This window comes from Protopterus annectens, chromosome 6.part0 (assembly GCF_019279795.1).
Source record: "Protopterus annectens isolate FY-2018-M chromosome 6.part0, PAN1.0, whole genome shotgun sequence".
Lineage (NCBI taxonomy): Eukaryota > Metazoa > Chordata > Ceratodontiformes > Protopteridae > Protopterus > Protopterus annectens.
In genome coordinates, this window is record NC_056737.1 from 1,619,450,069 (window position 1) to 1,619,463,363 (window position 13,295).

The following is a 13,295-nucleotide window of genomic DNA, read 5'->3' on the forward strand; positions in this document are numbered from 1 at the left end:
TCTCTAATACCTAGATAGAAATGGCACCACTTGCAAGTCAAAAAGGAAAAAGGTGAAACGAGAAAACTATACTATTGTATTTAGTTTTAACTTACATAATGCTAACAAGCATATTTGCTCAGTCACCTTACTAGTAAGTTAGGTACCTTTCCTTTGTGCTCCCACAATAGGGAAAAATTTTTTTCAAACTAAACATGGCCATCACCCATATCGGACATAATATCAGATAGGAGTCCATATGACTTAATATATTAACCCTGTTCAGTGTTAAGCCAGGATCTTTGAACATTCATAATATTAAGGACACATAAATAAGAAACAAATAAAATTCCCCACTTGGTGTCCTATTATTAAATGGACTAATACTGATTCAATTTATTCATTACAAATGATCATTTAGTCCCGGGTGAAATAAAGCCCCCAATGTGATAATCCAATGTTTCTCTTTCCGATCCAACAACCCATGCCACCCTTGTTTATTTGTTCTGTCTCCAGAAATACGGTCGATGACCATAAAGGTGAATCTCGCTTGAGAATGTTTAAGTGTGTGTTGGTATAGGGCACTCGACTCCTTGTGGTTTTTGATATCACTGCGATGTTCGTTCATTCTTGATCTTAAAGCTCTGGAAGTTTGTCCAACATAAAATCCCCCACAGTAACAAGATGCCAGGTACACCACCCAATCGCTACTACAGTTTCCAAAGATCTTAATATCAAAAACTTTGCTGGTATTACGGCTGGTAAATGCCTTGGATTTCAACATATATTGACAGGACCCACAATGGCCACAGGGGAATGACCCAATGAGTTCATCACCATAAAGTGTCAGTTGTTTATGAGTAGTTCCCCCACTCGCCATATGTTTAAAGTGTGAAAAATAGGAACCTAAGGTCTTACCACGTTTATATGAGAAAAGGCAACGGGGTCCCAAAAAACTTCGCAGTTTATCATTGGCCAATAAAATGTTCCAATGTTTATTAATGATGTTTCTAATCATATTAATATTTCTGCTGTAAGTGGTGATGAACCTGACACATGTATGGGAGGATTGATTTTTATTTTTATTTTTGTCCTGATATTGCAATAAGTCGTCCCTCACAAGACGATTAGCTCTATTCTGAGCAGATACGACATCAAATTCATCATATCCCCTGTTGATAAACCTCTGACTGAGATCCCTACTAGCCAATTGATATTCCTCCATGTTGGAACTGAGACGTTTGATACGTATAAACTGGGATATTGGAATACTCCTGATTGTGTGACGGGGATGTAGACTTGACGCATGTAACAAGGTGTTATACTGCGGATACTTGCGGAAAACCCTCGTAGACAGAGTATTGTCTGGGTTCCTGTATACAGTGACATCCAAAAAGTTGATAGAATTTTTATCGGATGTCACAGAAAATTCAATTCCCCAGACATTATCATTTAGATATTCAACAAATTCCTGCAAGTATCCTGCATCAGCCCGCCACACCAACCAGCAGTCGTCCAGATAACGTCTCCAGATATCCATTTCCACCTGAAAAATGTTATGTGATGTATCATAGATCATAAATTCCTCAACATAGGCCATGAAAAGGTCAGCATATATAGGGGCAAAGGATGCCCCCATAGCTGTTCCTTGAAGCTGCCAATAGCATTGGCCCTGGAAGTACAGGACATTCTTATTCAACACATGCTCGGACATACAAATCAAAAGGGTGTTAAATCCCGGTGAATAAAGATTTACCCTTTCCAACCAATATTGTAAGGATTGGAGACCCGCCCAATGGGGTATACTTGTATATAGTGATTTTACATCCAAGGTACATAAGTACCACTCAGGTTCCAATTGGGTTTCCCTAATTAACTGTAGAAACTGTGTGGTATCCTGCAATCTAGATCTAATGTGTCCCAACAAGGGTTTAAGATATTTAGTAAGGAAGGCTGAAAGGGGTTCAGTCAGAGAGCCTATTCCCGATACTATGGGTCTACCCGGTGGTTTTTCCAAGGACTTATGAATTTTGGGTAAAAGATATAGTATCTGTTTGGATGGTTCCGACACTTTGAGTGAATCCAAGCACTTCTTGTTGATAATGCCTTCCTCAAAGGCCAACTGCAAAAAGGCGTCAATCTCATCTTTAAATACTGGTGTGGGATCTATAGACATGTACATATAGCACCTGACATCTGACAATTGAGTTAGCCCTTCATGAATATAATCCGCAGTGTTCCAAACCACAACTGCACCTCCCTTATCAGCAGGGACAATAACTATTTCCTTATTGTCACACAAAGTATTCAAAGCTATCCTGTCATCATCCGATAGATTACTAGCTAGCATAATGTGTCCCATGTTTTGGAAATGAATATCCCTCAAAATGGAGTCCATGAAAATAGATACGTGTTTGCTCATAGGGGGTTGAAAAGAAGACTTACCGAAACGGAAGTCCTCAGATGGTTCTGACCTGTTATCCTCAAAAAACAGCCTCAGATTTAACATCCTACAAAAATCATGTAAATCCTGTACTATGTGATATTCTTGACTAAAGAAAGAAGGAATAAAGTTCAAACCCTTATTCAACAGTGCAACCTGCTCATCCGTTAATATAGTCTTAGATAAATTCAACACATTCTGGGTGGTTCCAGATGAATTTCCTATTTCAGGAAGTTGTCCAAAAGGCCTTGAAGGGAAACCGGAGTGACCACTCTTTCTGTGCTTTCTGCCACCCCGATGTCCCTTGCCCCTTCTAAAGGGGAAGTTTTGTTAGTTCTCTTCCTATTAGGTGAAGCCCTCTCACCTGGACCCTCAAAATCCGTAAGGGAGGATTCATCACCAGATGTACTATATGAACTATCCCCCTTATTTTTAAGAATTGATCGTGGTCTTTTTTTGGTGCGACTGGGCCCTGTTTTAGCCTGATTGTTATCCGCAAATCTGACCGATCTGCTTAGGTCAAATGGTTTGCCCCGTTGATAATCAGAAAAATCACGGTGAAATTTCTTAATTTTTCGTTCCTTTAAGGTTTTTTCGTGCTCCATCAGTTCTGAGGATAATTTTTTAATATTATCCTGATATTTAGTGGAAGATTCAAACTTTTGAGCCTCTGAACATATATTTTTGACTTCTAGTATATTAGAATCTACTGTCCTTTCATAATATTGTAACAGTATGTTCACAAATGTCATGGATCCTGTCTGAAGTGCCTCCTGCCAATCATGGTTAAGTTTGTCGTCTGGCTTCCCAACTAGAGGTTGAGTTCGTATACGTAGACCTCTGGGAGCCATATTCTGGGCCGAATATGCTTTGAATAACTTAAGATGCCAAATGTTTGATCTCAGCGTCTTAAATGCTTTTGTGATTGAGTGAAAAAACATATCACAATCAACCACAGATGTCTGAGCCAAACTGCCTGGATCATTGCTTGGCAATCGATCAATGCCAAATACTGCTATATCTTGCCGATCAGCACATAATCCAGAAAGAATGGTGTTTAGATCCATGTTGTAAACAATGTTGAAGTATACTACTGGTGTGAACTGATGGAACACCAAAAATATAGTTAGGGATCAAATATATAATATGATGGTTATGAAACCCAGTAACATCAAAATGGAATAGAAAATTATCCACCAATCTCTGATAAAAAAACACAGGGGTGGCAGAAAGCACAACAAAATTTGAAAAGAGAGGTCAATATCAAATATTCCCTAAGATAGGTAAAGATCCAATGATAGAATGAGAAGATGAGGCTGTGTGATATAGCACTAGTGACTTATATATAAGACAAGGTAAACCAACCAGAGTTGAGTGGTTTGGGTATTCAGTATTAAAGTCAGGGTCCAGTAGATCATCAAAATCAGCCCCAATAAGCCAACCTACCAACTACAGGTCATAACCATAATCCAGCATAAAAATCAAATACTATGAACCCTTACTGTGAGAAATGCTGAACTAACGATGAATCCAAAAATTATGTTTATTGTGGTCCTATACTTTCAAGACCCTAAAATGTTTTGTCAAATGTATAAACTAGATGGTCAAAAATACAACAAACAGTAAAACAGCAAGCCAATATAGGGCTTATAAAGAACTTTTGAAATGATCAGCCAATATAATTTTTCTCAGATATTATGCTACTAATATCACAACCAAATCATTCCAGTAATTACTGGATACTCAATTAAGGTATATAATGATACCTGTACCAAATGTATGGCCAGCGAACACACACACCACAAAACTGAGAATGTCAAAGTTCAATTTTTAATAGTGCTCAGGGGACCGAGCAGTGGTTCATTTCAAAAGGGGGTGAGAGCTGGCAATTAGTAATTATTAACAGTTGTAACAATTGAATAAATTATTACAATAGAATAGCTGGTATTTCCATCTGTATCTTGTATTCCCAACACAAGTATTATAATTTCCAATATTTGAAATAGGAACTGTTATACTATATCATAACCATTCTATCCAGCTGGTAACCAAGTATTCAAGGACTACAATAACATCTTCGTCCAATTAGGTACTCATTATAGGATATATGTAACTTTCATGCACAAGCTGTTTACTAGTAATAGCAGAGGTTCCTTTCGAAAGGAAACAAAATCTGGCACTTGGTAATTACTAACAACAATGATTACTGTATAAAAGTTACAATAGTGTATCTGGTATTTCCATTTATATCTTGAATGCCCAAACACAAATGTTATAGTTTGAAATTGTTAAAAATTATACTATAATGATATATCACAACCATTCCTATCCTACTAATAAACAAATATTGAAGGGCCACTCTGATATCTCCCTTCAAAAATTAGTCAATATAGATTCTGTTCATAGACTGTGTACTGATAACAGTATAGAAAAAAGGAAGGTTGTGTATTCAATACATTAAACAAACTGTTGTAAATATATATCCCCAGTGCCTTAGGCTTAAATGCCTAAACATGTAGTTTCAAATTATTAAAGAATAGGCTATAATGGTATATCACAACCATTCCTGTCCTATTAGTAGACAAATATTAAGGAACCACTCTGATGTCTTCCTTCCAAAGATAGTTATTATGGGTTCTATTCATGAACTATATACTAATAACAGTATAGAAAAAAAGAGGGTTATGTATTCAATACAGTAAAACAAACTGTTATATATATATATCTCCAGTGCCTTGGGCTTAAGTACCTAAACATATAGTATATACCACATGAACATAAAGCCCCTAGGTATATTGTTTAAAGTCCAATAGGATGTATTATCAAATGTAGTCCCGAGTTGAAATAGTTAGTATATAGTGCCTCCCTTAACCAAAATAACAGTTATGATATCAAACTCACTATGATTCAACACATTCCATCAAGTAACTAATCATATCAGAATCCTTAAGGGAGAGATCTTAGTACAAGTTATCCCCACATTTATGGTTTAAATGAATGTAAAAGTCATTGTTCCCCTACTCCGTGTCTTATTCCCACATCATAGTCCTGCAGGCCACCACTTAATATTATCTTCCAATAAAGAGTTCCTGTATAGGATTGTGCCAAAAAGATACTAAACTGTTATAAGATATTAATAGGCCCAGCATATATCACAAACCAGTTTGATAATTAGCGACCTGGTGTACCCAAATATGACAAATATTTTGAGCACATTGCCCGTAGACATAGGCCTCCAGCACCGGACACAGTCGCAAATAAAATGATCCCCCAATACAGGTTCAGTACATCCAAATATGCTCATCTATCAAAAATTGTATATAGCCCATATCACAACACAGGGTTTCCACACCGTTTGATATCCTGCATCTATGCAGTATCCATTTAAACTACGACCTCATTTCACCAAAGTAAAGCAGTTCCTATAACAATATAGACAAAATGCATAAGCACCATAGAGTATTAGTTGTAATTTAAATAATAGTTGAATGCGTCCCTAAATTACAATAATCCTATAGCCCGCTACCAGAAAACATATATATTTTGCTTTTAAACCCGATATGATTGGCTATACATTGTTCAGCCAAATATAACTCATAAACAGGCAAGAATTTCACTAAGCACTGTGATATACACAAAAATATTCCTAATACATTTGTCCCTGATGGTTATATATATCAGAATTCCAAATATAAAGCACGGCCTCCAAACGGTTTCTCAATGACCGTCACTATCTGTATGCAGAGTGTTCCGATCCCAAATCACTGTGTCGTAATAATCCCCAAGATGTTAAATGTACCTAAATGTACTGCCAAACCCTATATTGTTATTACACACTCAATACACAATCATATATAGATAATAAATGACAGGCAACGTAACCTAACCATATATTAAGCACAAAATTAGTCCACAATACAATTGTCCCTTCAAGTTGTGCAAAACGCCAGGTCCAAATTCCAAAATTCTTCTGAACGGACGTCGCGATCTTCACATACAATGTTCTAATCCACAAGCGCTATGTCGTATTTGCCCCCAACATAATACACACATAAAGATTTGGATTGCGTGAAAACTGTAACACAACAGTTCGATATTTTTAAAATGTCCAAAGTCAATAGTTCCTCTGATAATCGGCCTGGTCCACAAGATAGAAAAACATGTATGGACACATCCAAAAGGAAAAGATGCAAAGTTAAATGATAGATACGGCCATATGAAGAATAAACACCCTCCTACCACTCAACGCTCCTCAATTCAGATGAAAAAAAGTCCAACAGGCTTGTTTCCAATTACGAATGTACCACCAGGGAAAACTTTAACCAAAATGGCGCTCATCCACCCGACAGCGTAGTTTACTGCTTGACACAAGCTCATATGAGCCAATTCGTACCCAACAGATGAACTTGACTATTCACAATACTGCCAGCTCACTGTGAATAACGAACAAGTGAACTAATGGCAGATAAATGAAAAATGTTACCCAAAAATTCTTTCAGCCAGAAACAGGCTGAGAAACGACTCCACTGCTCGGTCCCCCAGCACAGAGTGAACAAACAGTCAATACCAAGTCCTGTGCACGAGGGGATGCACGGTCCAAACCAAGTAAACAGCTCCAAATAGACCAGCAAGGCAGCACAGAGTTCAATATATTTATTGAATATTGATGAATGTAACAAACTAGTTTCGGCCAACAGCCTTCTTCAGTGTAAAACAATATCATCAAGTTCATTTACATCATCCTTTAAATACACGCCAGGAGCCAATCAAATAGACGAGCCCATGAATACCAATAAGTTTTGAAAAAATGCTTACAAGACAGGTTTGAGGGCACCCAAAGCAAATCATATGGTTATACAATAATGGTGAGTGTATACACTCAACTGTGGTCCATCCATCACAGGAAAAACAACCACCAGGTAAAATAAGGCCAAACAAATTCTAGATGTTCAAACATGTCAGTAAGACAATATTAATACATGTTATTGGTTTTAATAATCCCATATGGGTGTACCACAATCACAAGCCATTCAGCAATTCTAGTTAGAGGAGCAAAAAGTCAAAAAATCAATACTATCTATTAGACATGCCATGTCATAATAGGGCATATATTAACCAAATTAGGTAGTATATATAAGTATAAAAATATATATATATATGTATATATAGAGGTTGATAGTAGGCGACATCAGTCATGAACATAGCATGCAGGGTAGATCAACAATAATATTGACACCAGCCTGAACATAAGTGCTTTCACCTTGGTTCAACAGAAACATTGCAACTATTCTATATCCGTCCTGGACACAATAATTGACCACCCAATGAATACAAAATACCAAAAATATGATTAATGTGTTCCAACATCTCCCTCTAACAATATATTGGTACTTGAATCTAAATAATGTTCCCATATTGTATAGAGCACCAATACTGACATCAACAGCCTAAACATAAAGGCATACACCTTTCTTTCAAAAGTTGTGATGGCTGTTATATCTCTAATACCTAGATAGAAATGGCACCACTTGCAAGTCAAAAGGAAAAGGTGAAACGAGAAAACTATACTATTGTATTTAGTTTTAACTTACATAATGCTAACAAGCATATTTGCTCAGTCACCTTACTAGTAAGTTAGGTACCTTTCCTTTGTGCTCCCACAATAGGGAAAAATTTTTTTCTAACTAAACATGGCCATCACCCATATCGGACATAATATCAGATAGGAGTCCATATGACTTAATATATTAACCCTGTTCAGTGTTAAGCCAGGATCTTTAAACATTCATAATATTAAGGACACATAAATAAGAAACAAATAAAATTCCCCACTTGGTGTCCTATTATTAAATGGACTAATACTGATTCAATTTATTCATTACAAATGATCATTTAGTCCCAGCTATTAAGTCATATGGACTCCTATCTGATATTATGTCCGATATGGGTGATGGCCATGTTTAGTTAGAAAAAAATTTTTCCCTATTGTGGGAGCACAAAGGAAAGGTACCTAACTTACTAGTAAGGTGACTGAGCAAATATGCTTGTTAGCATTATGTAAGTTAAAACTAAATACAATAGTATAGTTTTCTCGTTTCACCTTTTTCCTTTTTGACTTGCAAGTGGTGCCATTTCTATCTAGGTATTAGAGATATAACAGCCATCACAACTTTTGAAAGAAAGGTGTATGCCTTTATGTTTAGGCTGTTGATGTCAGTATTGGTGCTCTATACAATATGGGAACATTATTTAGATTCAAGTACCAATATATTGTTAGAGGGAGATGTTGGAACACATTAATCATATTTTTGGTATTTTGTATTCATTGGGTGGTCAATTATTGTGTCCAGGACGGATATAGAATAGTTGCAATGTTTCTGTTGAACCAAGGTGAAAGCACTTATGTTCAGGCTGGTGTCAATATTATTGTTGATCTACCCTGCATGCTATGTTCATGACTGATGTCGCCACTATCAACCTCTATATATACATATATATATATATTTTATACTTATATATACTACCTAATTTGTTAATATATGCCCTATTATGACATGGCATGTCTAATAGATAGTATTGATTTTGACTTTTTGCTCCTCTAACTAGAATTGCTGAATGGCTTGTGATTGTGGTACACCCATATGGGATTATTAAAACCAATAACATGTATTAATATTGTCTTACTGACATGTTTGAACATCTAGAATTTGTTTGGCCTTATTTTACCTGGTGGTTGTTTTTCCTGTGATGGATGGACCACAGTTGAGTGTATACACTCACCATTATTGTATAACCATATGATTTGCTTTGGGTGCCCTCAAACCTGTCTTGTAAGCATTTTTTCAAAACTTATTGGTATTCATGGGCTCGTCTATTTGATTGGCTCCTGGCGTGTATTTAAAGGATGATGTAAATGAACTTGATGATATTGTTTTACACTGAAGAAGGCTGTTGGCCGAAACTAGTTTGTTACATTCATCAATATTCAATAAATATATTGAACTCTGTGCTGCCTTGCTGGTCTATTTGGAGCTGTCTACTTGGTTTGGACCGTGCATCCCCTCGTGCACAGGACTTGGTATTGACTGCACAACAGAGTAGATCACAGTGTATTTGTAGTCCATTTAATTGGAACTTTGTGTAAAAAACATGCACATTAAGTTGCTGAATATTCATGTTCTAACAATCAACCTGGCCTTTACGAGTGTGATAAGCACCTAATGGGTGAACAGTCTTTCACCAGACAGGCAGGCATTAGGGTAAGTATATATTTAACCAAAAAAATGAAAATTATCTTAAGTCATGGTGGGCATTACATCTGTTACAAAACAATCTGACGTGATAGAAACAGGCAATTCTTTGTGGAAGCAACCATTTCTGCATGTATAACAATCAACATTTATTGTTGCTTAATAAATCTGTGAACTCCCTGATCGCAATGATATTTAGTGTTGTAAGAGTTAGAATGTATGTGTGTGTGTGTCAATATGTTGTGTATCTATGTACACAAATACTTCTGACAGTAATCACTGACCTCAGTGCAGTAAGATCCTTTACCACTTTGAACTGCAACTGCTAGTCAGCCATGATGATTACAGACTCCAGAAAAAAATTCCCAATTTGTTGTAAGTGATACTCCATGTACACTGTTGTCTGTCGTACTAAACATGCAGGTGTTGCTGAAAGAAAGTAGGGCAAATAATTTTACAGTCATAGACACAAAAGCTGACTTATAGTTGCATATCCTGGTGTTCTTTTAGATTTTGTATGGTGCACAATTTCAGTGGCGAGGTTACAAACCATTTTCATATTGCAAGATGACTGTGAAAGAATCAAATAACCAGCCCTTCTGTTCTGTCACTAACCATTTGCTGGAGAGATGGATTAAAATAGAAGCTCCAGTGTGTTTTATTTTAGTGGTAAGCTTTGTTATCCTCCTGAACACCCATTGATGGTATGCCTTCTGTGTAATCGCAATTGTCTTTCAGGAAAAGACTTTTGTGACTTAGCAAAGCATTTGTGTCCAGGGAGTGGGGAGGGGCATACTCAAAGGACCTGAAAGAGAACAGTCCATGTAATTTGACAGATAAGTAATCGTACACATTATCATTTTTGTTATGTATTTACTTTTTTGAATAATTTTCCTACCTGTTACCTGCTGTCCATCAGCTCTGTCAGCTGGAAGTAGCCATCAAGGATTTTGTAGTTATATTCCAAACTTCAAGTCTAGTAGCTTACATGAGCAGCTACATCATTGTGGAGGTACCCCATTCCCTCCCTCAGCATGTGCATGTTCCCACAGGTATGCCTGTCACTATGAGGGCCACTGTCCTCGAGTTGGACTGCGATGCCCTTGTCCACCAGTCCTTCAGCAATTGTCGTTGTTGTGCAAGCCTCCCTTCTGTTCTGTCACTGACCATTTGCTGGAGAGATGGATTAAAATTGAAGCTCCAGTGTGTTTTATTTTAGTGGTAAGCTTTGTTATCCTCCTGAACACCCATTGATGGTATGCCTTCTGAGTAATCGCAATTGTCTTTCAGGAAAAGACTTTTGTGACTTAGCAAAGCATTTGTGTCCAGGGAGTGGGGCGGGGCATACTTAAAGGACCTGAAAGAGAACAGTCCATGTAATTTGACAGATAAGTAATCTTACACATTATCATTTTTGTTATGTATTTACTTTTTTGAATAATTTTCCTACCTGTTGCCTGCTGTTCATCAGCTCTGTCAGCTGGAAGTAGCCATCAAGGATTTTGTAGTTATATTCCAAACTTCAAGTCTAGTAGCTAACATGAGCAGCCACATCATTGTGGAGGTACCCCATTCCCTCCCTCGGCATGTGCATGTTCCCACAGGTATGCCTGTCACTATGAGGGCCACTGTCCCCGGGTTGGACTGCGATGCCCTTGTCCACCAGTCCTTCAGCAATTGTCGTTGTTGTGCAGGCCTCCTGTTGTACAGTAGCAAGTTTACTAACTAGTACCACCATTTCCCTCTGCCAAGATGTATGAGCCAGCTTAATCACTCATTCCTACCCTCTGTTGTCCAGCTGTTCCAGAACTAGAGCTAGTAGTCAAACTTTGGTCTTCTGAGTCATTTTCAGGTGTCCATCCCTGTGTACACCATAGAGCTGGGCTAGAGGTCAGCATTGTTCTGATGTATAGCAACAGATGTTGAATACCCTTTTACTGTTTAAAATTGCATGAAAAAAATATTAAAACCAAGCGTTTGATTTTATTTATTTATTTATTTTTCAGAGGAAAAGTTGTCCTGGGCTATACTGAGGCAGAGCTGTGTTTGCGAGGCACTGGATACCAGTTTATCCATGCAGCTGATATGATGTACTGTGCAGAGAACCACATCCGAAGTAAGTATCCATTTAACTGCTGACAAGTGTAACAATATAGATGACTCTTAAATTCACATTTGTGTCCAAAGATTAAAAGATAAATAAGCCTCTTCATGTTTGTTTGTAGTGATCCACATTTTAGCCTTTGTATATCTTTAAAGAGACTGTTTTTGTAGCAGTCAACAAGTAAAGAATACCCGATGGTGACCACTAACAGTACACAGTTTCCATTTTATGTCTGTGTAGCTCTTAATGTATTCATTTTTACATGGACAATGAATAAAAGTTTATTTGTGTAAATTTACAGATCTGTTATGTGGAGGTCCATCATTATCTCACAATAGGACTGAAACCGCTCTTGGCATCAAAAATTTTCCCAGGCTACTAGCTGCTCTCCTTTATCCATAATGCTCTTCTAGTTAGTCTCCTCATTGTCCCAACAACCTGTATGCTACCCACATTCCTTTACCTGGAAAATTCGCCTCAGCTTTAAGACAATAATAAGTCTGTGTGCTTAAAGCATCTGTGTGTCCACACCTTTCATATTTGGCAGTTAAGGAACCTATCTCATTCCACAATGTTCTTCGTGTTTCACTGTTTCAGTCATTACATTTGGGTAATCTGCTGGCAGGTTGCCCTCAGTCGGCCTGATTAACAAAGTCTTGGGTCCTGCGTCGGTTGCTGTCCCTTCTTCCATGACGTCAAGGGTATAAAACATGCAGCCAATGCCATTTTCATCAGTCTTTCTTGCCACGCGGTGCCCGAAGCAGAAGCAGTTCACAAGTGCCGGTCGGTCGACTCCTGAAATTTTCATTTTCGAGTTTCAGAGCCGAAGTCTTCAGTCTAAAGCTAAGTACCCTGTTGGGGAAACTTTTTCTTGCTCCTTACCGATGTCAGTAAAAGTTAATAATTGTATTACTTGTGGGAAGCAAATACCTCATAAGGATTTCCATTTGTACTGTATTCCTTGCCTAGGCCGTGACCACAATGTGCCTTGCTGTCGGTTTTGTGCTAAATTTAACCAACGCACTATTAATCGTTGGTAAATTTTTGTATCTACATATTTTGGCTCAAGATTTAACTATTCAGAAATGTCGTCAGCTAGCAATCCGACTACTGGAATTCACAAAAAATGCAAAGAAAAAGACAGAGACAGACCGTCGAGGTCCAAAACCGACGACAAAGCTTCTCCTAAGCCAGTCGCCAGTTCGCCGGTACTCAGTGAGGCGCTTTCGCAGCCCCTGATACCGGCTACTTTTGATTCGCAGGCCTCTACTGAGACCCATTCTGAGTCCAGTATGACGCGAGACACTTTAAGTATTGAACCCGCGGATGTCTCTACCTTAGATGGGTCTGGAGTTGCTGAGCAGGCACCGGCTTCTGAGGGCGTATTCAGACCTAAAGATTTGTATATTAAACCAACGCCATCTTCAAAACCATGGCCAAAATCAATCTCTATGTCTAAAAAAATTACACTTGGGCCACGTGCACAGGCCTCTATGCCTAAAAAACAAATTATCAAAAT

General features: G+C 37.8%; 1 protein-coding gene across 1 annotated transcript in view; it reads left to right on the forward strand.

Annotated features, from left to right (window-relative positions):
• The window catches only part of LOC122804877 (aryl hydrocarbon receptor-like), a 1,212,833-nt gene that overhangs the window by 1,134,599 nt on the left and 64,939 nt on the right, over positions 1-13,295 (forward strand). Inside the window, exon 8 of the mRNA XM_044075064.1 lies at positions 11,679-11,788. Within this exon, the coding sequence (XP_043930999.1) occupies positions 11,679-11,788 (110 nt within the window). The remainder of the gene's footprint in view (positions 1-11,678; positions 11,789-13,295) is intronic.